Below are 27,249 nucleotides of genomic sequence, written 5' to 3' on the forward strand. Positions count from 1 at the left end.
CTATATATACATGTTCATTTTTACATTTCTTACATCCTTTCAATGAGTCAAGCAGTCTGTACATTTTTTTTATTCCATCGCTCCAATCAGAATCGCTCATCTGTCGTAGAAGAAAAAAAGAGAGAGAGAAAATAATATTAAAAACCAATAGTCACCCCGTAAAACTGCGGTCATAAACCCCGCTAAAATGCAAAGTATGCAAAATCGGTTGATCGACGTACAGTTTGTTTCTTTCAAAAATGGTGGACTACGCTACGATGAGTTAAAATATATAATTACCTGATCGTTTCACAGAATAACTTTTGACATACATAATCATCACACGGAATGAGTTTACGGTGTAACGTAGCGATTTTCGTTTTTCCCTTGGCGAAGAAGATATGTCCTCGCCTTCTTGCCGAAGATTCAAAGGCGGTAGACCAAGTTTGACCTTCTGTGAAAGGTCATCTCATGGATATCTACACAACGAGTCATACATGACGTATTGGCTACACATTGCTTGAAATCAAAATATTTGATGATTGTAGATCCACGTACGAGAAATCTCTTAAATTCTGTGACATGACTACCGTACGAGTCAAAATCGTCTTCGTGGTAAGGGTATTTCAGACAGAAAGTGGCCCAATGAGTTCACCCAAAGGCACCCCCCCCCCCAGAGTGTAATGGCATTCCACAGCTACCATCCAAGTGCTACAATTGATTTACTCATTACAGTAGCGTTAATTTGGATTAGCGTTAATTTGGATTAGCGCTTCCTTCTCATCACTTTTCTCATCACAGTGACGTCTTGCGTAGTTATATAGTGTCTTCACATACGCGCTAAAGATTCCTGACCTGACACCATTCAGTTACTCTGATCGTTTTTGTATCATTTTTGAAGGTTTATTTTACAACGACTGGAAAACCGACTGAAAATCAAGACTATTCAGTTCATTCTCTTATCAGGGGGAATCTTCTCTTCTCTCGGGGTCTCCACACGTGTCAGGGGGGAAACTCGTCTCGTCTCTCTATCTTGTCCCCTTGAGGTACGGGATCGGGAAAGTCACTTATACTTTACAGTCAAATAAGACACACACAACGAAATACGTTTCAGCTCTCGTCTTAGTCGGTCAATCGAGCACACTATAAGACACAGCGCCCTGGGGAAAAGTGCCCAAGACTCTCACAAGGCTGAACCAAGACTCGCCCAAGACTGGACTGCGTCAAGGCTCGCCCCAAGACTCTCTCGGACTCGTCTGTCGTGGAGTATTCGCCAAGACCAACTCAAACTCTCTTTATTCATGTTCAAAACTCTAACCAATTACAAAACAGTAAAAGACTCTAGGGCGTAACCTTCAATCATAAAGCCAATCACACTAAGTACTGAATACGTCATATCTTTTGATTAATCGTTCACTACATTAATAACTACGGATATAAACTGTCAGAATCGCGACGGATATCTCGTAATTAGTTCCAAATCACTGAGCCAAGTTCCGTCAAAAACTTCAAATAGGCCTACACGATGACAGACATAACACAGCAATTCGCTAATAATCAGTTAATTAAGTCGGTTAACAGATACGCGAAAACAAATTCATGACACTCTCTTCACTAATGAAATGGCAGTACTCGCAAACTATCATTCGTCGTTTTTTTAAACATGAATATCCACGATTTCGAAATTCTAGAAGAGGCAAGAACGAACGTTACATTTGAATGGTCAAATGACAAGGGGCTGACCCCGCTTGAATGCGCAACAGAATATATTAAATACAACCATATTCAATATTTCGCTTTTTTAGTGTTGACCCATTTAAACGACAGAACCAGTCTCGAAACACTGAAAGCCATAGCGGATGCTTCAAAAAACGAATTTCTCTTCCAATGGCTCGAAACCAAATTAAATGAAGCACTATGATTCTTCACAAATTACGATGACATCCTTCACAGCCTGGCAAAAGAAATCACTCAACTAACCTCACCACCAGATTCGAATTTCCACGATCAACGATCAACGACGAAAAAAAATAACCATTGAGGTAACAGGCCTCGCTACAGAGAAACAATGGAAGTTACTAGCTCGCCAAATTGAATACTTTGAAACGGGACATCTAGCCGATCATCATCGAGACATCGACTCAGAGACTGTACGCCTCAGTAAAACAACCGATTGATGAATTCGTGGACTCAAATTCCAACAAGAACAATCCTCACATTATAATACTTAAACTACGCTCCTTGTAAGAACATGTGGACATGAACACGACATTTCTACTCACAAGATGAAGGACATAATTTTAGTATATCTGTTAATTACTTTACGATTGGAAACTGTCGATAGAACACATTTTTATGAATGAATTGGTTTTCCGATTTGAAAATCATTGAGTAGGTATTCATGCATTAATTAATTAATAATGATCAGTCCATTGAATTTGTGTCTCACCCCAAAAAAATCAGAACAGCATTACTAGACATCTCCATATTATCCAAATTTCGAAATTATACATATTTTAATATTAAATTTACTATTTTTTTACCATCAAACTACTGAATCACTGTGCATATAATATACTATACGTATACCATTGACAAATTCAGACTCCGCTTATAAATGATACTCGATTATGTTTTTACCAATCATTACCCCGCCCATCATTCATGATTCGATTGACCACGTTCTGAATAATTCGTACACACAGATAAACGGATTTTTGCGATATACATGTACTTCTTGTTTTCACTCCAAAACTTACTGCTTATTTGATCCCTCAATCAAAAGCTGTTTTACTTGGGATTGACTAAGAGTGTATTTCCACGTGAAACTGATGTGACGACATGTCGGTCATCAACGATTTCATAAAGGGTGACTGTCAAAAAGTGGGACACCAATAATTTAAAATAATTAGTTATACTGGAGAGAATGGATGACATTGTTTAATCTTATAGAGATGGTGCGTAGTTCGTACTTTGACGGTAAGCACGTACGCATACCATACACGTTGTTTGCTAATTCATGTTAAATAAAATGCGCTAAGTTTTGATTATTCCCAAGATGTACAGAGAGCACTCGCTTATCCATTAGACAGATTCCACTATACAATTATAATATCCTGACCGCATTGTTTACACTCTCGTAAATCGACTGTTTGACGTGACTGGGGCACCGGTGGACGAGGAATGCGTGCGTGCACATTACATTTCGTCAACACTTTCATTCATAATAGTATCACTTGCAATATGGCGTAATATCAATCGACGATCCTCAAAATACTGTATGTATGTATGCACGTTGTAGTTCGAATGATTAGATATTTCTTTTATTTTGCCATTTTTGTCGATTCTTTCATTATGAACAGTGTTGACTTGTTCTCGAAATAAATACTTTTACACCGATGTTACCGTTTGTAATGTTTATAGTGTATACGTGAAAGATATTCGCCTTTGAAATAATAATTGAAGACACAACTATATAGTATTCAAATCAGCTGGGTGTTATTATTGAAGTAATGCACGAGGCGTGACATTGTTGTAATGGGGTCTGATCGCGTTCCATAACTCCTGAATAATGCCATGAATCAAATTGTCCTAACAACATGGTAAACACGGGTCAGCAATAAGTAGCTATTTTATCGGTGAGGAAAGATCTGCTTCTTGATTGCGATTATGATTATGTCTAATATAATGTATAATAATCTATTACTCTACGTACACAACTTGAAGTGGGCTTTTCAATTCAACTCACTGCGGCCGTACACAACATGGCTAGTTCCCCCTTCGAAAGAGTGCGTGCGTGTGTTGCAACGCTATCTGTGACCACTGAGCTTTTCAAATATTTACAAAGCACGATGTGATAACTGAGGTGGTAAACTGACCATGATGTCAATATCCAACCATCTAATTTGCACAATAACAATTAAAATTGAAACCGTATTCATGCGTGGGATCTTGGTTGGAAATACAACGAAGTAACAAAAAACCAGCAAAGTGTAACAATAATAAAATCACAAACAAGTGAATGTAAAGCAAAAAAATATATATATATATTTGGTGGTTGGTTTAGGCATTTGGCATTTTAGGATTTTTTTTTCTTATCGTGCCCTGAATCAGATGTAGACGAATGTTCCTAGCTCAATGATTGTTTTGTCATTTTAACTTTTTAGTATACCTGTTAGGTGTTCATCATCTGTCCTAAAGTTGATTTTATTGTATTTAATATTTTAATCATGATTTGTTTTGTTTCTTATTGTATAGATTACAAATGAGAAGATATTTTTTTTCGTTCTCAATTTTCTAGTTGTCACAAACTGAGCAAATTCAGTCTTCAGCTATAAGATTATAAACAATAAAGTAACAAAAATAAGCAATGTGTAACAATAATAAAATCACAAACATTTGAATGTAAAGTAAAACAAAATTATTTTGTGGTTGGTTTAGGCATCTGGTATTTTAGTTTTTTTCTTGTCGTAACCTGAAACAGATGTAGACGAATTTTCCTAGCTTAATGATTATTTTGTCATTTTAACTTCTTAGTATATCTGTTAGGTGTTCATCGTCCGTCCTAAAGTTGATTTTATTGTATTTAATATTTTAATCATGATTATTTCGTTCCTCCAAGTATAGATTACAATTGAGAAGTTGTTTTTCGTTCTCAATTTTCTAGTTGTCACAAACTGGGCAAATTTAGTCTTCAGCTATAAAGTTATTATATCTACCCCCTTTCCATTTGAAGGGTATGAGCCTTTATTCCGAGTTTCGCCTTAGCGCAGCACTATGTTTTAGATTTTTTATTGTGGTGAGATATTTTTTATATGCAAATTCTGTTTTAATTTTCTGTAGGTTCGTAACTTGTTTTTATGATGTGTACTTTTATTTGCTTGCATCATGTAATGTTTCTGTGCTATGAATTTCTAAAGGATTGTTCGAATTACCTGTCAATGTTTCAATGATTTTCTTTTTTGTCATCCTGAGATTTATGTGTATTCCAAAATATTTTTTTTCCATAGTCAAATTGTCTAAAATCTGATTCATGTCTTTTACAAGGATATTTTCTCAACTCTAGCAGGCTTGCCAAATTTCTTGGTTTGCTATTTACTTTGATTCATGTCTTTTACCCAGTTGTCTTTTCCCTTTTCGTCAATATGTATTCCAAGTTCGTGAGCTTCGTGAACTAGCGAGTTTGAGTTGGAATTATTTATTTTGATCCAATATTTCAATCTAGTTGCTATGGGGGAGGATATTTTCCCAACTCTAGCAGGCTAGCGAAATTTCTTGCTTTGCTATTTAATTTTAGAAGGTATTTGCAGTAATATATTTTCATTTTTTTTTTCCATTGGTCTTTTGATTGGAAAAACAAAACAAAAACAAAATGTATACTTTCTATATACTCAATTTCAATTACTCAGTTTGTAATCCATTCTTTTTGATTATTTACTCATTAGTAGATTTCCCCTTCTTTGTGTAATAAACTCCGTTAGTTTTCAAAATGACGTGTATTTATTAGAGTGTGCGTGTGTGTGTGTGTGTGTGTGTGTGTGAGCGTCCTCTACGATACATTCTGAAAATCTTTCGTCCACGCCTGTCCAATTAAAAATAATTAAAACATCCAATTAAAAAAAAAAAAAAAAAATTGATGGTAATTTATGCACGCCTGTCCAATTAAAAAATAATTAAAACATCCAATTAAAAAATAATAATAAAAAAAAATTGATGGTAATTTTTGCAAATGTATTCACGATGACCTCGACACAACCTCGTATTCACATCAATTTTATGTATGCAAATGTATTCACAATATCCCATTGTGACGTCATCCTCATTCAAATGAACCCTTTACCCTGTTCATCATCGCTTCCAAGTATGACGTCATCGCATCCCAATATGAACAGCGCCCTCATGGTCGTACCGAGGTGGAAGCATAGATTAGCATAAATGATGACGTCACAATAGGATTTTGTGCATAAATTAGCATAAATGGATATACACTTAAATTAACGTGGAAATGCACTCTTGGTCAATCCCAAGTAAAACAACTTTTGATTGAGGGATCAAATAAGCAGTAAGTTTTGGAGTGAAAACAAGAAGTACATGTATATCGCAAAAATCCGTTTATCTGCATGTGTGTACGAATTATTCAGAACGTGGTCAATCGAATCATGAATGATGGGCGGGGTAATGATTGGTAAAAACATAATCGAGTATAATTTATAAGCGGAGTCTGAATTTGTCAATGGTATACGTATAGTATATTATATGTACAGTGATTCAGTAGTTTGATGGTAAAAAAATAGTAAATTTAATATTAAAATATGTATAATTTCGAAATTTGGATAATATGGAGATGTCTAGTAATGCTGTTCTGATTTTTTTTTTGGGTGAGACACAAATTCAATGGACTGATCATTATTAATTAATTAATGCATGAATACCTACTCAATGATTTTCAAATCGGAAAACCAATTCATTCATAAAAATGTGTTCTATCGACAGTTTCCAATCGTAAAGTAATTAACAGATATACTAAAATTATGTCCTTCATCTTGTGAGTAGAAATGTCGTGTTCATGTCCACATGTTCTTACAAGGAGCGTAGTTTAAGTATTATAATGTGAGGATTGTTCTTGTTGGAATTTGAGTCCACGAATTCATCAATCGGTTGTTTTGCTGAGGCGTACAGTCTCTGAGTCGATGTCTCGATGATGATCGGCTAGATGTCCCGTTTCAAAGTATTCAATTTGGCGAGCTAGTAACTTCCATTGTTTCTCTGTAGCGAAGCCTGTTACCTCAATGGTTAATTTTTTTCGTCGTTGATCGTTGATCGTGGAAATTCGAATCTGGTGGTGAGGTTAGTTGAGTGATTTCTTTTGCCAGGCTGTGAAGGATGTCATCGTAATTTGTGAAGAATCATAGTGCTTCATTTAATTTGGTTTCGAGCCATTGGAAGAGAAATTCGTTTTTTGAAGCATCCGCTATGGCTTTCAGTGTTTCGAGACTGGTTCTGTTGTTTAAATGGGTCAACACTAAAAAAGTGAAATATTGAATATGGTTGTATTTAATACATTCTGTTGCGCATTCAAGCGGGGTCAGCCCCTTGTCATTTGACCATTCAAATGTAACGTTCGTTCTTGCCTCTTCTAGAATTTCGAAATCGTGGATATTCGAAATCATGTTTAAAAAAATGACGAATGATAGTTTGCTGTATACTGCCATTTCATTAGTGAAGAGAGAATGAACTGAATAGTCTTGATTTTCAGTCAGTTTTCCAGTCGTTGTAAAATAAACCTTCAAAAATGATACAAAAACGATCAGAGTAACTGAATGGTGTCAGGTCAGGAATCTTTAGCGCGTATGTGAAGACACTATATAACTACGCAAGACGTCACTGTGATGAGAAAAGTGATGAGAAGGAAGCGCTAATCCAAATTAACGCTAATCCAAATTAACGCTACTGTAATGAGTAAATCAATTGTAGCACTTGGATGGTAGCTGTGGAATGCCATTACACTCTGGGGGGGTGTGCCTTTTCAGAAAAGTGAATTGGTGATGGACAAGAACCATACTGATTCACATTGACCGAATCAAGTTGACCCCGTGTTTCCAGTCCTGTTATCATTATCCCATACACGCAGGTATAGGGGTAATGCTTTCAACTTAAAACCCTATCCCTCAGGCTGTTTGCGAGTGTTCATGTTTTAGATAACATAAATATACAAATACACCAACATCTGTTGTTTATTATCTACGTGGGAGGTCTATTTCACATTAGGAACACTTATGACGAGCGAGTTATAAATAATCCTATGCGCTCACACTTAATCTTGTGATTGAGTTCAAACTGGCATTCACGGACAGTGCTTCGGAATAATACACATCGCTCCTATCAAACACCGTTGATATTCGCGGGTGGAACTCATTGGGCCACTTTCTGTCTGAAATACCCTTACCACGAAGACTATTTGACTCGTACGGTAGTCATGTCACAGAATTTAAGAGATTTCTTGTACGTGGATCTAAAATCATCAAATACTTTGATTTCAAGCAATGTGTAGCCAATACGTCATGTATGACTCGTTGTGTAGATATCCATGAGATGACCTTTCACAGAAGGTCAAACTTGGTCTACCGCCTTTGAATCTTCGGCAAGAAGGCGAGGACATATCTTCTTCGCCAAGGGAAAAACGAAAATCGCTACGTTACACCGTAAACTCATTCCGTGTGATGATTATGTATGTCAAAAGTTATTCTGTGAAACGATCAGGTAATTATATATTTTAACTCATCGTAGCGTAGTCCACCATTTTTGAAAAAAACAAACTGTACGTCGATCAACCGATTTTGCATACTTTGCATTTTAGCGGGGTTTATGACCGCAGTTTTACGGGGTGACTATTGGTTTTTAATATTATTTTCTCTCTCTCTTTTTTTCTTCTACGACAGATGAGCGATTCTGATTGGAGCGATGGAATAAAAAAAATGTACAGACTGCTTGACTCATTGAAAGGATGTAAGAAATGTAAAAATGAACATGTATATATAGAATGAATTATTATTTATTGTTCACTGTTTACTATTATTGACGTTTCCCTTTTCTGTGTTTTTAATCAAATCGTTTATGTACTCGTATTTTTTCGTGTCGTTAAAAATAATTTACTCAAACAAAACAAAGCAAATATGAGGTAAGAAAATATAAACGATGAACAACATATGTATATATAGAATGAATTATTTTTATTGTTCACTGTTTACTGTATAATTATTGACTTTTCACTCTTCCGTGTATTTAATCGAATCGTTTATGTACTCGTATTTCTCGTGACGTGAAAAATGAATTTAACCACGCCGCACATTTACATGTATGTACGTATTTTTCGAGGTGTTAAGAAATATTTAATCATGCTAAACATTTATACGCTACGCAACTATTTTCCTTACTCACATCGTATGGTTTTTTTTTCGTGGCGTTAAAAAAAAATACTCAACCACACCATGAATGTATACTCCATGTCAATATTTCATTCTTGTTTACTTCTTTTGTGCAATAAACTCCGTTAGTTTTCAAAATGCCGTGTATTTATTAGTGTGTGTGTGTGAGAGAGAGAGCGCCCTCTATGACACATTCTGAAAAATCTTTCGTCCACGCCTGTCCAATTAAAAAATAATTAAAAATAATTAAAAATAATTAAAAATAATTAAAAATAATTAAAAATAATTAAAAATAATTAAAAATAATTTTAAAAATGATGGTAATTTATGCAAATGTATTCACGATGACCTCGACACGACCTCGTATTCACATCAATTTTATGTATGCAAATCTATTCACAATATCCCATTGTGACGTCATCCTCATTCAAATGAACCCCTTTACGGCATTGGTCTTCATTTATGTTAATTTATGCACGGCCTCCCATTGTGACGTCATCCCACCCCGTATGACGGCATCGCATCCTAGTATGAACAGCGCCCTCATGGTCGTCCCTATAGTCCGACGTAAACTACTAATGTTTTACTACTAACATTGTGAATAATAATTCACGCAATTTATCGTAATGTTATCGCAGGGCCAAACGTGCCAATGGGATGTCTTCACCACACGAACCAATGGGATGTCTTCACCACACGAACCAATGAATTGTCTTTACAACACGAACAAAGAATATGTCTTCACCACACGAATCAATGGGATGCCTTCTCCACACAAACCAATGAGATGTCTTCACCAAACGAACCAATGGGATGTCTTCACCACACGAACCAATGAGATGTCTTCACCACACGAACCAATGGGATGTCTTCACCACATGAACCAATGAGATGTCTTCACCACACGAACCAATGGGATGTCTTCACCACACGAACCAATGAGATGTCTTCACCACACGAACCAATGAGATGTCTTCACCACACGAACCAATGGGATGTCTTCACCACATGAACCAATGAGATGTCTTCACCACACGAACCAATGGGATGTCTTCACCACACGAACCAATGGGATTGGATTGTGGGAAAATGGTTATCAACACAAATGTTGACATGCGCGGCGCGACGACCACCGCCCATTAACCTAAAAAACTGTTGCGTACATATTCGTTTGTGGAATCTATTTTACGATTCACAGTTTAAAGTTGTCAGGTAGTGCAGCATTAATTGTATATTAATTTCTTCTCTTTAATCTAAATTAGTCTGTCTAATTGCTGGTGCGCTTGGCAGCATACAATGTAGAAGCAGACGCTGCATCACGTGGTCTTGCTATTAGCAAGACTATTTGCAGTTATAGCTTTCAAACGAAATGTTCCCAATCAGCACATCAATTACATGTACATGTAGTACTATTAATGCATTTTATTTAATTACATACAATAATTGTAATATGGAATATGTTGGTGAAACTGGCAATGAACATAAATCCAGGTTTCTGCAACGCCGTTTTTCCATTATGTGCAATAAAATACGTTCCCATTATGATGATACCATTCTAGCTTAATAGTTCTGAACTGGTCACAATATTCGTAATCTGAAAATTGTTGGCATAGAATCTGGGTTCAAAAATACAGCTCTATCTGAAAAAATAAAAGAAGCTTTTTAGATAACGATGAGAGTAAATAAACCATCTCTCACCTGACCACTTCGCGGTATTTTTCAATTGTATTGTGATGTAGATTTGCTTTGTCTCACCACCCTGTTTTAGACTAACTGATCTCCGCGATCTCCGGCACTCACATCTCAGGTCAGTCTCAGTTTATTTGCTTTGTTTTATGTATTTTAGAGCAATTTACACAAACTACATCGACTAATCATGTTTGCTTTCTATGTAATATTTCTATTACCGTTTTACACACATCTTATATTGTTTTTGTATTTACTTTACAGTGATTGAGTTTGATAACAATAACAATAATCTTTAATCACCTATTAAACATTCATTGGAATAGATAGAAATTGATACATGACAAAAATCGAAAATAAAAATAAGTAAATTTGATTTATGGCTAGAAATGTCACCTCTTAAAGTGAAGTGTCATACTACCTATGAGCATATCAACATTCAAATCATATTGTTTTGTTAGCCACCGTGTTTATTTGAAATGTGATGTGTGAGGGCGTACTTCAATGATGTCAGCTGTTAGACTTATGTAAAGGGCTCATACCACTAATTGAATTTCCGTAGACGACAATGTTAACATATGACGAGATTGCTATATGAAAATGATGAAGAAAGTTGAAAACATGACTCAAAAATGGGAAATCAACATGCAAGTAAACAACCATATGAAAAAAACTAACATGTTGGCCAGCTCAAACTCTTACAAATCTCAGGTAAACAAAACACACCTACTGTATTTGGATTGCACTTAGAGAAATCACTGGAAAAACACCAAGAATAGAACATCCAAATACACACAGAATAAACCCACAGGTACACAGTCGCTAAGTGTTCTTTGTTCGTTATAATAATGTTATTATTATTATTATTATTTATTTATTTCACCAATTACATAGGAAATTAAATAAATACTAATGTACAGAAATGCATATATAAATAAAATATTGCTTTGTAGGAATGCAACTGGTGTGGGACACATAAATAGTTTGGTATTGAACTAGTCTAGTCCATGTCCCCGCCTAGCGTTATACACAGAAAGTGTCTGCATGATGAAGAAATATAAAGAAATATAATTAAATAAGTGAAATAATGTAAAGTAAAATAACAAACTGTTGATGAAATATTTTATCAATTATTTGATCAATTAGTAAATGACTGAATGAATAGATAAATAAATAACTGGATAACTGAACAAATAAATAAATAAATAAGTTGATGAATGAATGAATGAATGAGTGAATGAATGTTACTCATTTAGTAGGAGGGATTTTAATGTACTTTTAAACATGTGTCTATGTGTAATATTTTTAATGTGATTGGGAAGTGCATTCCAGTGCTTTGTAACTGCGTATTTGATATTATGTTTACTTTGAGTTAAATGCACTTGTGGAATGTAAAAATTGTTTTCAAGGGAGAGTCGGGTTGGGTAGTTATGTGGAAGGGGATCTAAGTAGTGATTCACATCATGTGAGAAGCGATTTTTAAGAAGGTCAATAGTGAACAAGCAAGTATTGAATTTAGAGAGTTTGTGAATAGTAAAGTAGTAAACAAAAGACCACATGTTGGTCTCACCTTTGACCCAGGTGATTACGCCCTCAAACAGGGAGCACCTGAGAAAAAACAAATTTAAAAAAATTCATTGGTTCTTGCTAGGCATTGGTTGATTAGTGGTATGAGACCGTAAAGCTTTGCTTATTGACCTAACCTGCGACCTGTGACCTGTGGATCTGAGCAACTCTTGATTAGACACTTCAAAACTGGCTGCTTTACTGAGAATAGTGAAACCTGACAAATCTGTGTTTTGTTAACATCCATTTTTAGGTGACCAACATGTATTTTTCTGGCCAGATCTTTGTTTGTTTTTCGAGGGGGGGGGGGGTCACCCAAACACTGACATTGTCGTTTTAGTGGTGTGAGCCCTGAAGCACTTGAAAATATGTATTCACTCAGATATGTTATACTGCCCTCAACGACGATAGTTTATTTGTTGGCTGGTGAGGTGCAGAGACGAGTGACGTAATTTTTTTATCGCAAAATACATTTACGATACTGTGTTGTATGAAATAAAAACTGCACCAAAATGTCCGTTCAGTAGAAATATTTACATGTATTAGTCACGCGTCAGACCGATCTATCATCCATCACCTTTATCTTTTGTAGTACACACACACACACATACAGAGCAAACTCATTGCTCCCAGCACACATTATTCAGCAAGCATAGCAAAACCACAAGTTGAATATTCATTACTTTATGTGTAATTCTCTGGCACTGAATTTAACATGAATATTTCTATATTATTGTACATACATTCAGTTTACATCCAAAAAAAACTTTTAGAAAATTGAAAAATATATGAAGCGATTACTGAGGATATAGTGATTTATAATTCATTGAATCCTCAAAATTAAAATTCTAAAAAAAACACTGACAAAGAAAGAACACTGATGGTAGTGAGACTATAGACAAAGACACAAAGTCTAAGCTTAACATAACATAAAATGAGAACAATGACAATTATATTGAGTTCAAAAATACTCAATTAATCTATATACAAAAATTATTCTATAATTTCAACATCATGGAGCTCTTAGTAAAATATATGCCACATTGAGCTGCCCTTCAATCTGAACAAAAATTTGTCTATAATTATCAAGTTTTGCTGACATTCTAAAATGTTATATTTCAATATTTACAAAATATGTCAGCTCTTTATCTAATTTGACACTGCAGGGTTGCTGCTGTGCAATTGAATTTTATTTATTTTTTATAATTCTTAAATTTCCATTTTTGTTTTCATTTTGTCGTCAACAGGGAGACAAAAAATCCTGGAAAAGTTCAATTAATTTCATAATTTTCATCATATTTTTTTTTTTACTGGTGTCATGAGATCATGTACTAGTAATATTTCAAACCAGTTTTAATGTACCTCCCTTAAATAATATCTATTGTTAGTTTAAGTAATGAGCTATCCCCTCCCCAAAAATGCTTGAAATATTGAAAAGATTTTTAAAAAATGTTAGTTCATATTTGATACTAGGAATTGATTATGATTATGCTAACGCAGCTGTTTCCATGGAAATCTGTTGCTGTGGTGCTCTAAGTGGTTGTTCAACATAATTGGAGTTTCCGTTCTTGTCGTACAGTTGATGTCCTCTTGCATCATACTCCTTGAATTTGAAACCGCTTTGCGATAGATTACCTGCTGGGCAAGGTTCTGACTCTCTTGGAACGTACTCAGAATTATACATAGTACGATCATCGAATGGGGTGTTGCTAATTTGCGCTCCCCTATCAGGTGCAAAGCTGCGCATAGGGCGAGTTGCTTTAGGAATGTAATGGGCCTGGTAGTTGGACATTCCTTCAAATGGAACGCTGGGATGTTCGTAGGGTCGTCTTGATGGATCACCTCTCATTTCTGGACGTGCATCCCAAGGACGGAAGTCTGTTTTGTAGTTAGTACGATCATCGAATGGGCCGGCATCTACTTTACCACGAGCTGGTGGCTTCGCTGCACGTGCTGGATGAACTTGATGAGCAGGATAGTCTCTTCGGAAAGTAGTCAATGTGTCAATTTCACCTTTGGGTCTTGACCACTCATCCGGTACGTGTACATAAGGAGCAGAGACTTCATGAGGTTTATAATCTCGCTTGAAAGTAGTTGCATCATCAAATGGCTGATCAGAATGCATTGGGTTCTGTGAGGGTTTAAAACTGTCTGGTTTTGGGGCTTGTTTTTCAGTGAAATCACGTTTATGAGTTGTAAGTCCATCAAAGCGGTTTGGGTTAAGCTTATAGCGATCTGGTGTGCGTACATATCGTGCTTGTTGAGGATGTGGAATATATGCTAGGCGATGAGATGTTCTATCGTCAAATGGTGTATCTGACTGCTGTGCAAGTTCGTGTGGCTTCATGCTTTGCGTCATTGGAATTTGTTTTGGTTGGAAATCGCGTTGAAATGTTGATTGACCTTCAAATGGTGCTGTAGGTGGTCGATAGACATGAGAACCTTTAGCCAAATCCCTGGCTGGTAAATCCCATTTACGATAGTCAGCTAAAAAAGAAAAATATACATATAAATTAGTTTTCTATATAATATAGAAATATTGGTGCCATTGATCACTATTTTCTAACGTCGTTGTAGGGGCTAAAATCAACAAAGATGCTACCTTTGGATTGGCACAAGAGGGCGCTATCCTATCTGAATGAAACATTTCGAAGTCAGTCGTCTGTAGCCCATCGTAAAAGCAACAACGTTTCTTTTATGAGTATATGAAATAATTTCAGTGATTTCTTTACAGAATATCCTCAACAAAATTTTTCCTAGAAAAATGCAGGTGCTAAAATTATGTCTATTGCAATATAATTCAAATGACAGCCAGTTTGACGCCACAATATCTTGTGGAGTTCTACGTGTGATTTTATTGCATTCAAAATTGTTCCATTTCAAACTGCACATGTAAACACACTGTGGTTTATCAAAATGCATACTAATTAGGTAACTTGTCAGAGACACAAGTCACTGAAAACAATTTGAGCAATAATACTAGAGTGAAATATAAATGTGCCTCTGCATTCTCCATGAATTTTGTAACTTACGATGATCAGGGTAAAGAAAAAACCTGCGACTACTTTCAACAGTTTGCTGGAGTCTGATCAAAATAGTCTCTCAAAAAACACCTTTACATCAGTTTTTCGATTCTTTCAGCTCGTAACGATAGAATTAGTCAATTTATAACTATCATGTATGTTATCGGTAAGCATTTTGGCACAATTCGACTAAAAAGTTTTTCATTGCTCATGAATATTATTTCGACCAATCGTGTCATGCATTGTTTGGGGATTACAAACAATGGTAATCACAGAACTTGAATTTGAATAATCCAATAAGTATTAATTATGTATAATTTCTCTTGCTTCATCACCTGTAAGTTAGGGGAATTGGTGAAATTACAGTAGAAACTATGTGACCCTCACAAGAACTAAGGGGATTACCTAAAATGCTCATCATATAGGGCAGTTGGGTGGACAAATCTTGCACTATAAATATAAAGTAGATATACTTACTTTTATATGTGGGGTCAGCCTCAAATGGATCCAATGGAACTTTTCTAGTTTGGAAGTGCTTTAAACTTTTTGCTCTGTCACCTCTTTTTTCTGGGTAGTCCTTGGTATATGAGGTGAGAAGATCCATATTACCAGGTACTGGGTTGTATTCTTCACCTTGGTGTACAAAGGGTTTTTCAAATGGATATGGTATGAAATCTTTCCTGCAACAAATAAGTGAGAGGTTATTATATTAGACAGCTGGATATACATACGCAAACTGCACCTAGACAGCTGGCTACACATATGTAAACAGCACCTAGGCAGCTGGATACACATATGCAAACAGCACCTAGACAGCTGGATACACATATGTAAACAGCACCTAGACAGCTGGCTACACATATGCAAACAGCCCCTGGACAGCTGGCTACACATATGCAAACTGCACCTAGGCAGCTGGATACACATATGCAAACAGCACCTAGACAGCTGGCTACACATATGTAAACAGCACCTAGACAGCTGGATACACATATGCAAACAGCACCTAGACAGCTGGATACACATATGCAAACAGCACCTAGACAGCTGGCTACACATATGCAAACAGCACCTAGACAGCTGGATACACATACGCAAACTGCACCTAGGCAGCTGGATATACATACGCAAACTGCACCTAGGCAGCTGGCTACACATATGCAAACAGCACCTAGACAGCTGGATACACATACGCAAACTGCACCTAGGCAGCTGGATATACATACGCAAACTGCACCTAGGCAGCTGGATATACATACGCAAACAGCACCTAGGCAGCTGGATATACATACGCAAACTGCACCTAGGCAGCTGGCTACACATATGCAAACAGCACCTACACAGCTGGCTACCAGTGTTCTCCCCAGGCCTTTCAAGCACTGCGGGCCCGCGTCCCTTAGACAAACAGCTACGTCGCTTTTGTTTCGCCCGCGATCCTTGAAATCCTGCCCGCGATGCTTATTCACGTTGTATTGTTTACAAGTGTCAGCCTCGTCTAGCACATCTTTAAAACAATAACATGTATTGATCGAAAGGTAATCCCGCCTTTGTACATAGTTAGCCTTACAAAAACAGTGATAAAAACGGAAGTCTACAAGAAGTTACCAAGTCTATCAAGGATGCGGAGCTGGCAAACCCAAAATACTAGGGTAGTAATAATTTGCCCATTGCGTCGGGATGGTCTATCCGGAGTTGCTGCACTGCGGTTAATTGTGTTTTTACTATTTCATCGCCAGTGAGACTAATTACCAAGAATTAAAAAAACAAATAAAATTAAGTCGCATTGGAAAGAAAACTGTAAATAAATCGGAGTAAAAATTATTCAACTGCAGACGAGATGGACAAGGAAAAAACGAACCCTGACCTCTAGAAATACCTCATTCATAGTGCGTCATTACCGAGGAACGCCACCCTCAGGCGACGTAACACATGTAGTGACATCACAACCGATGCATGCTGGGTTACAACGGAGATTCTGATTGAGGCAACAAAGATGGCGGCGCAGAGTGCACGTTTTTCCGCGATGTTTAAAAACAACATTTTGTTGGCGATTTTGATGTAATTTCTAAGTTAATCATCAATGAATTGTTTTAATTAAGCAAACATTCTAAGTTTGTGTATTTTTAAACAAAAAAGTCAGGAACCGATGATCGCAACAGCAGTGGTGAATACCCGTTCAACGCAATGCCATCAACTGACAATGTTATGTGATCGTAGCGTTACACAAATAATAGACAGATCAATGAAAAATCGCTGACTTTAGTTTTGAAATGCCGTTGTAGAAAAAAAATGTCATTATTGATTTATTAATTTCTTCATATTTTGATAACCCGCAATCTTGCAGATTTTACAAATTTAACAAACAAATCCCCCCCCCCCTGTATGAACTGGCAGTAACACTGGCACTAAAACTGACTGTACTTGTACACAAAATAATGAAGACCCAGTTACCTCCACGGATAAACAATATATTCACGACTGGCTATAAGTATTTCCATTTCTTTCCTATTCTATTTCAAACATTATTTGACTTGATGCACACATAAAACACAATGAATTTAAATGATATAAAATATATGAGATATGTATCTCTTCTTTATTGCATTTATAATGTTTGTTGGGGAAACTAATTATTATGCAAACACAATTATGCAAATAAGATGTATTGTTATGTAAATTAACCGCAATGCTTGGCTTAGAGTCTGGGGAGAACACTGGGCTACACATATGCAAACTGCACCTAGACAGCTGGCTACACATATGCAAACTGCACCTAGACAGCTGGCTACACATATGCAAACAGCACCTAGACAGCTGGCTACACATATGCAAACAGCACCTAGACAGCTGGCTACACATATGCAAACTGCACCTAGGCAGCTGGATACACATATGCAAACAGCACCTAGACAGCTGGCTACACATATGCAAACAGCACCTAGACAGCTGGCTACACATATGCAAACTGCACCTAGGCAGCTGGATACACATATGCAAACAGCACCTAGACAGCTGGCTACACATATGCAAACAGCACCTAGACAGCTGGCTACACATATGCAAACTGCACCTAGGCAGCTGGATACACATATGCAAACAGCACCTAGACAGCTGGCTACACATATGCAAACAGCACCTAGACAGCTGGTTACTCATGCAAACAGCACCTAGACAGCTGGTTACTCATGCAAACAGCACCTAGACAGCTGGCTACACATATGCAAACAGCACCTAGACAGCTGGCTACACATATGCAAACAGCCCCTGGACCTAAACAAAACGTGTAATTCAATCTTTTTTTCTCACTATATAAACATAACTACAGGCATGTGGCAAGAAAAGAAGTGCTTTAAAACTACATATAGATCAGTGCAGATATAATTAAAAAGAATCGCTGAGTGTGAAGGCAGTCGGCACCATATTGTTAAATTTCTGAAAGTTCATCTCTACCATATATGGATGTTATGAGTGATCCAATGTGTGAATTCACGTCTTTGATTGGATAGCTACTGCTGGACGTAACTTAAATGTCACATAATTTATTTATTTACAGAATTGTGTACTTTCTCTGAAGCTCCATCTATTCGACACTGTTGTTGGGTGCATGAAATTCTCGCTAAACCGTCAATGTCAATTTGTATCCTATTAATGTGCTCACTGGAAATAACAATTATACTGCGTTATTTTTTCTGTAATTTATTTCTTTTTGCTAAGGTGCTAAAACATTGCCCATGAGGATCTTTTGCAGTGGGCAACCTTTAAAATAAATATGATAACAATCACCATGACGACTGCATCCACTCCCCTGCCTTATCACTATTTTTGAAATTGATTTGAACTTACTTGTGAGTTGTTACTCCGTCCATTGCTCCTCCTCCTTGTAACATTTCTTGTTTTGGTTTGAAACTTTCTGGCTTGCCTGCAAAGGGGTATCCTTTGTATTTATTGGCATACTCTGATATGGTACATGGCCCTCTTGTAACGGTGCCCTGTGGCCTGTGAGGGCAGCGATGGCGCCTGCAATGAAGCAAAGACAATATCAGATCAAAGCCACACCAAAGTTGTGTGGGGCTCCCTGGATGGGGCTCTCTGGATGAGGCTCCCTAGGTGGGGCTCCCTGTACGGGGCTCCCTAGGTGGCGTTTCCTGGATGGGAAAAACATTTATGGCTTAGACACAATTCAATTATGAGCATTAAAATAAAACTGACTTAACCATAGAACGCTGTTCATCTTGTAAAATAAATCGAATATGGACAATGTGTAGCACATATGATAATGATAATTTTAACCCCAACTTACTTTCACTAAATTATTTCAATAATACAATAATTATGAATACATCTGTCGTTATTTTATTTTAGTTTTTGTTTACTTATTTGTTGGAATCAATTCTAATTCTTGCATAACGTCTAGTGACATTATTTGTAATTTTATATGTAAACTTGAAAATGGAAATGACTTTAATAAATCCAATAAATTAATTATATAAATCTTTTCAGACACACATTAAGTTATTACATGAATATTTTATATAGTGATAATATGTTATTTGATGTCTCCCATCATGTAACAATCCAATGTAGGCTTTCAAGTCATCAGTAATTGGTAATATTAGAATATTCTAAAACAATCTCTAGATACATTGATATCAAGTGAAAATGCAAAGAAAAAAAAATATTTTTTTATTTATCTAATTTTCCAGTACTAGTTAAGAGAAAGATTTGAATTAGGAATTAACACAGCATCTTATCATAATATTCACATTCCAACATCACTAAACTACATGATTTGATGCAATTTACAACAGGTTTTTCAAGTTGTCATGGTGATATAAGACTGTTCTTCAAATCTGGGGTAGTACCTACTTATCAGTGGTTGTTTATTTTACAATTATTTCTATAGGTGGCAATTGACAAGATCTAACATCAAGTCGCTGAATAATATTTATTTGAATAACTTTCACTAGGTTCATATATGTTGCACTGTTTAATATTCATGGATTTGTCTGTGTTTCTTGATCCAATAATCAAATTAAGTGAATTTGTATTTACACATACACACTTTTACTACTATTACTACTTATTACTTTTAATCAAATTTGTATCAATGATCTTGAAATTTCTACCATTTTTTACATCATTGTCAAATATGATATGATATATAAATAGTACTATTTTTTCTTGATTTTTATATTGCTATTACTATAACAATTGGAAAACAAATTATTTAAAAAAAAATAATATTGATCGATTTATTTGGATTTCCAAGTTGACTGTGCATCCATCTCATTTATACTGGTATATTCATGTATTGTGCTATTCAGAGTGTGGGGGGTATCAATATACAGTGATGTTAGCAACAAGGTCACGCAACAAAGAATATGTAGAAAACAAAAGACACTGCAATCGCTGAATTTATATAGTTCAGACCGCTATGTTTAAGACACCATGACGATGTTTCCCAAACATATTCGTTAGTTTTTGCATTTCACCCGCAACTACTATATACGAGAGCTCGCTAGTACCAGTACTGACCCATTTACTGACAATGATTGTATTGTTCAGAATCAAAGAGGTACAATAATTTACCATCTCGATCGAGTCCATCCACCTACATGAACCAAGGTTACTTCAAATCTATAGCCAACAATTTTTCGAATAAAAAATACTAAATCTGAGTATACATATACGGTTCTTATGGCTCGCACTGTAACAAGGACCACGATATCGAAGTGATGCCCATAAATGTCGCCAAAATATCAGAGTCTTTTTGTAGAAATAATTTGCCCGCCATTCGTTATAAAACAGCGTTCTTCTTGAATGCATTTCAGTCATCAATTTACATGTCTGTTGTTCGCCGATTCTTCAGAAAGATTGGGAGAATTGTGGTATGGTGTGAGCAGATAGTGTCTTCTTCTACATGACCTGGGTTAGATACTGAAGTCCGAAGCTCATATTTCATGCCGATTGGAAAAGCCATGACACATCCGTCAACTTAGAAGGTCTGAAAATATACTCACCCACAGTTACAGATCTCACATATACATCGCTTCGGCATCTTGGTTTCGTCAGTGAGTTATATTTCGAGCTGACAAGGCTGAAAACGCACTGGATATCTCAATATTTTGAGGACGCAATGATTTACCAAGCAACCGGCGTATGTCGATGGGTGTGTTGTGTTTAGTGGTGTGTCTGAGTTTAGTTTCAATGCATGTTGTTACCACGTCAACGCGGTGAAACCAAACATGTTGCATATTCATTAACTGTTTCTAAGGCGCGGTAAACACGCATTGAGCATTTTGATTGGCTTCGGTTAAATGATTGCCATTTGATTCCGCCAACGGTACAGTAGAGAAAGATATACAGCTACGAGAGCGTTATCATGTAAATAGGGGAAGTTGCGCAATCAGACTGCAAAAGTATGCGCGGTAATCAGCTGTGAATGAACGGATACTCGTAAACACATTTTAGTTTGACCAAATATATGGATGTGCGTTTTTAGGTAAGTCATCCTATTCCTAACGTAAATATTAGGTAACCTTCATAACCAGCTTGAATTTTGTCGAGTCCTTGTGTTTTGAATGATATGTCTGTCACCGGCGAGTTCGTGTGAAGTGTTCATCGAGGTTGTGTAACACCACTGCATGGGAAAAAAACACACACGTGTGCTTATATCATGTCACTTACAAATAAATAACATAGTGTGTTAATTTTGGTATTGGCATAAATATTGAATTGTTGTCTAATTGAGAAGTAGCTTTTTTGTGCTTTCAGAGTCAATGATTTATTTAATGCAGGTTTTGAAGTATACATGTAAACATTTGAATATCCTCCTCTAACCATGGAACTATTTATAGTTCCATGCTCTAACCATGAAAACATGAAATAAAAAAAAAATTCTTGAGTTTCACGCGCGCTACCAACCAAACTCATATTAACCACTGTTACACATACATGTAGTGTCAATACTATTTCATTGATTCATGGAGGTATAAACCGTTTATATTTTTTATTTTCTTATTCTTCTATTCTATTCCATTTTATTCCTTAATATCGCCAACCGAACCGAACCAGATCCCCTAATTTTTGGATTAAATTAATTATATATGAAACAAGACACTTCGCGATTGGCGTCTTTCGAGTTCAGTAATATTTACGAAAATATTTGTTCACTATTTTATAAACTGGCTTGGTAATTCTCATCACCAACCAGACAATGTTACAGCAACAAATCCAAAATCACTCTCGATAATTTTGTTTATTTTATTTTGTACTATGATTACATTTGAAGTTTTGATTATTTTAATGGGTATACCTATTTTAATGCATACATGTACACTCAAAAAATGCCCCCCAAAAAAGGGAATTTAGTATGTAGCCTTGACAAAAAAGCATCTGTGTAACTTCATGTGGAAATCCTAATGAGATTTAAAGTTTAAAGACAGTTTTGCAATATTTATTAGGGGTTGTCAACTTGTCCATGGAGGCTGACATTTGTTTTGTATTTACATATTTGCCACGAGTTCTACGGTATCTTTTTCTTACTGATGTGACTACAGTTACTGTGTAGTGTACTCAGCAGTTGTTTTTTTGTTTTGTCTATTGTTGTCAGTTGTTTGTTTTGTGTTCTTGGGATTTTGTACAAAAGACAACAACAGTTAAATATGTACCGGTATATTATTTCCACTTTTGCAGTATATCATAGACAGTATTTGTATACTTTGTTCTCTGGTATAAATTGTTCGAAAGCATGAGATTGTAATGTAAATATCATTTATTAATGTTGATACAAGGACGCTATCTCCGGGGCCTTCAAAGTCCCATGTTGATTATGTTCCGACCCGTTTGCTTACTTATTGTCAGTGTCTGACTGCTACATGTACATTGTATATGCAAAATGCAATCAAGTAAAAGTCAGAATAGTAAAAAAAGGAAACCTAGAAATTGCCCATGCCAAGAGAGCAGCAAAACCAAAACTAGCTGGTCAGTCTTCATCATCCACAGTAAAATGTAGCAATATAAACATTGCTACAATGCTGAAGTCCATTCTGGGTTAGTACCATTGTAAATTTTTGGAGAGGAGAGGACTAATTAAACAGGAGACACACCAGTAAGACTGGCATATCAAAATCCTGTACTGAAACAGAACATATTCTATATTCACCAAAAAACAATGTTGTTATGTTTCTGTACTCACAACGAACTCGAAACAAAAGATCCAAGCAACCTGCGTCCATGAAAATTGAGTCTTATCACCCTTGTGTTTCCAAGCGAAAATACGTTGATGCCAAAAATGATAGATTTTCGCCAAATCTTCTATGATTCAGCAGTTAGATTGCTTATTTATTAGTGACGCTTGGGGATCCAAAGTGGATGATGTTAATCACTCAAGCCACATAATCAGCGATAATAGCCAAGGGGGTGAGGGACTGAATTTTAAAACAAATTTTATATATAGGGTATATAAATATGGACCAGGATATGGGACTCAATCAATCAGGTGTCAGGGCCCCATTGACTAGGTTCAAAAAAACTAGTCTCAAATTTATGTTGTCCTATTAGGTGGAAACATGGTTCATAGACAATTGTGTTATAGCATATCGACAAAAGTGTCATAATACAATACAAGATGGATGATTACCATAGTAGCTATAGTCGTAGTGGGAAAGTTATAACCGAATCAAACAATTCTGCCAATCATAAAATGTGTCTGCTCCAGCATTCTGATATACATGTAGTTATAACTATAATTTGGAATTGTGATATATGTTTTACATTTTGCCAATGTTGACATTAGAGATTCACACATGAAATTTATACATAGACAGTCAACGTTCCAGTTAAACATACATGTATATATATTTGTCTTTTGTGTTTTTTTTCAATCAAGCAGTAATAGTTAAAAACAGAAAATGTCATAATAAACTTGTTGTAACCATGGAGCTAATCTCTTTTTATTTTAATGGTGAAATCAAACTGTCATTTTGAGTTTTACATGTGAACAGGTCAATATAGCAATCTACAGTAAACTGCCTTAAATTTCACACACTTTGCAATTACATGTACCTACTTTGAAATAAGATAAACATAAATACAGTCAAATTCAGTGTCAGTGTTCTCCCCAAGCCTTTCCAGCACTGCGGGACCACGTCGCTTAGACAAACAGCCGCTTCGCTTTTGTTTCACCCACAACCCTTAAAATCCTGTCTGTGATGCTTATTCACGTTGTATCGTTTATAGGTGTCAGTCTCATCTTGCACATCTTTAAAACAATAACATGTAATGATTGAAAAATCCCGCCTTTGTTAAAAAAAAGTCTACAAGAAGTTACCAAGTCTTTCAAGGGTACGGAGCCGGCAGATTCAAAAACAAATACTTGGGTAGTAATAATTTCCCAATTGTGTCCGGATGATTTATCCTGAGTTGCTACTCTGCGGTTAATTGCGATTTTTACTACTCTATCGCCAGTGACACTATTTACCAAGGATTAAAAAAAAACAAGTGAAATTAAGTCGCATTGGAAAACAGAACGGATCACGCAGTTTTTCAGGATAAAAAGCCGCAGATTGTGGCATTAAGAGTTAAAAAATGTGAGTGAGTTGCAACAAGTACAGAGAGTGGCAAGTCATGAAAATTGTGACTAACTCTTAAATAATCAGTCGAGTAGAGTTTCTGAGATATACGAGATATAAAACTATCTCTTCTTTATTGCAGAAGAAACTAACTATTATGCAAATAAAATTATGCAAATTAGATGTATTGTTATGCAAATTGGTATTGATGCTTAGCTTGGAGTCTGGCTAATGACATTTGCATACAAGGACATTGTCACACAATGGTTTTTCTGAAGCTGACTGTGATTGGGTACTCGAAGGAGCTTGATCCATCATTCCTGTAACAACAACAACAACTCAGAGTAATTTAAAATTTAAATTAATCTTGTATTATACACAGCATAACTTAACTGACTAGTTTGATAACATCAAATAAAACAAATTACCCAAATTCACAGTAACAAAAAGGCTATTCAGACATGATGGCTTTATGAGTGCAAAATATATTCTGCATGTTGTTCAATTTGTGACATCATGTTGTTTAATTTGTGATGTCATATTGTTCAATTTGTGATGTCATATTGTTTAATTTGTGACCTGGTATTGTTTAATTTGTGATGTCATATTGTTTAATTTGTGACCTCGTATTGTTTAATTTGTGATGTCATATTGTTCAATTTGTGATGTCATATTGTTTAGTTTGTGATGTCATATTGTTTAATTTGTGATGTCATATTGTTCAATTTGTGATGTCATATTGTTTAATTTGTGATGTCATATTGTTCAATTTGTGATGTCATATTGTTTAATTTGTGATGTCATATTGTTTAATTTGTGATGTCATATTGTTCAATTTGTGATGTCATATTGTTTAATTTGTGATGTCATATTGTTTAATTTGTGACCTCGTATTGTTTAATTTGTGATGTCATATTGTTTAATTTGTGATTGTACATCTTAGTCATTGCAAGTGTGTGTTCACTACATGCTTTTCTAATTTGCCTATTTCTTGGGCAGTGCATTACATGTATGGCATTTATTTCAAGACAATATTACGTGTAGAACTTATTCTATAAAACTATTGATTTTGCATAAATGTAATTAATAAATTATTTCCATATTTTAGACGAGGCACTTCATCAGAAGCTGGAAAAAATAAATATGAGGACCACCACGGCTCAAAAATTAGCATTGCTTCAAAAAAATCCATCAAACATTAGAAACTTTTGTATACTAGCTCATGTTGATCATGGTAAGTTGGTAAAAATGGGGTTCTAACCTTTCAATTTGTGTATACTAGCTTATGTTGATCATGGTAAGTTGGTAAAAATGGGGGTTCTAACCTTTCAACTTGTGTATACTAGCTCATGTTGATCATAGTAAGTTAGTAAAAATGGGGTTCCAACCTTTCAACTTGTGTATACTAACTAGCTCATGTTGATCATGGTAAGTTGGTAAAAATGGGGTTCTAACCTTTCAATTTGTGTATACATTGTACTAGCTCATGTTGATCATGGTAAGTTGATAAAAATGGGGTTCTAACCTTTCAACTTGTGTATACTAGCTCATGTTGATCATGGTAAGTTGGTAAAAATGGGGTTCTAACCTTTCAACTTGTGTATACTAGCTCATGTTGATCATGGTAAGTTGGTAAAAATGGGGTTCTAACCTTTCAACTTGTGTATACTAGCTCATGTTGATCATGGTAAGTTGGTAAAAATGGGGTTCTAACCTTTCAACTTCATTGTGTATACTAGCTTATGTTGATCATGGTAAGTTGGTAAAAATGGGGGTTCTAACCTTTCAACTTGTGTATACTAGCTCATGTTGATCATGGTAAGTTGATAAAAATGGGGTTCTAACCTTTCAACTTGTGTATACTAGCTTATGTTGATCATGGTAAGTTGGTAAAAATGGGGGTTCTAACCTTTCAACTTGTGTATACTAGCTCATGTTGATCATGGTAAGTTGGTAAAAATGGGGTTCTAACCTTTCAACTTGTGTATACTACCGGTAGCTCATGTTGATCATGGTAAGTTGGTAAAAATGGGGGTTCTAACCTTTCAACTTGTGTATACTAGCTCATGTTGATCATGGTAAGTTGGTAAAAATGGGGTTCTAACCTTTCAACTTGTGTATACTAGCTCATGTTGATCATGGTAAGTTGGTAAAAATGGGGTTCTAACCTTTCAACTTGTGTATACTACCGGTAGCTCATGTTGATCATGGTAAGTTGGTAAAAATGGGGTTCTAACCTTTCAACTTGTGTATACTAGCTTATGTTGATCATGGTAAGTTGGTAAAAATGGGGTTCTAACCTTTCAATTTACAACACGATTACACAAAATTGTTGGTAATGTTGATATGTTGCAAAGTTTCTTTTTAAATATTATTTGTTCAATAATGTTGATGTTGATAATCAATATAATAATTTAATAATTCTGTGTTCTACCATGACTGTGCTCATTTCTGTACATTGTATGTATTCATGTCTTGTTGTACATGTACATGTATTAC

At 35.7% G+C, this 27,249-nt stretch overlaps 2 protein-coding genes across 2 annotated transcripts in view; one reads left to right on the top strand and one right to left on the bottom strand.

The window, feature by feature from the left end:
* Positions 1-13,375: 13,375 nt before the first annotated feature.
* LOC144351874 (stabilizer of axonemal microtubules 2-like) lies at positions 13,376-21,380 on the bottom strand. Its single transcript, XM_085507269.1, has 4 exons — positions 21,199-21,380; positions 19,022-19,195; positions 15,656-15,858; positions 13,376-14,642 (listed from the first exon to the last, which is right to left on the bottom strand). The coding sequence occupies exons 1-4, from the start codon at positions 21,234-21,236 to the stop codon at positions 13,642-13,644; spliced, it is 1,416 nt and encodes a 471-aa protein (XP_085363395.1). The 5' UTR covers positions 21,237-21,380; the 3' UTR covers positions 13,376-13,641.
* Positions 21,381-21,567: 187 nt separating this feature from the next.
* Positions 21,568-27,249, top strand: part of LOC102803854 (elongation factor-like GTPase 1) — a 93,248-nt gene continuing 87,566 nt past the window's right edge. The window contains exons 1-2 of the mRNA XM_085507270.1: positions 21,568-21,680; positions 25,859-25,984. Coding sequence (XP_085363396.1) covers positions 25,894-25,984 — 91 coding nt within the window. The 5' untranslated portion in view covers positions 21,568-21,680; positions 25,859-25,893. The remainder of the gene's footprint in view (positions 21,681-25,858; positions 25,985-27,249) is intronic.

The sequence above is a fragment of the Saccoglossus kowalevskii genome, chromosome 13 (assembly GCF_978046115.1).
Source record: "Saccoglossus kowalevskii chromosome 13, keSacKowa6.1, whole genome shotgun sequence".
In the NCBI taxonomy this organism is placed as follows: domain Eukaryota; kingdom Metazoa; phylum Hemichordata; class Enteropneusta; family Harrimaniidae; genus Saccoglossus; species Saccoglossus kowalevskii.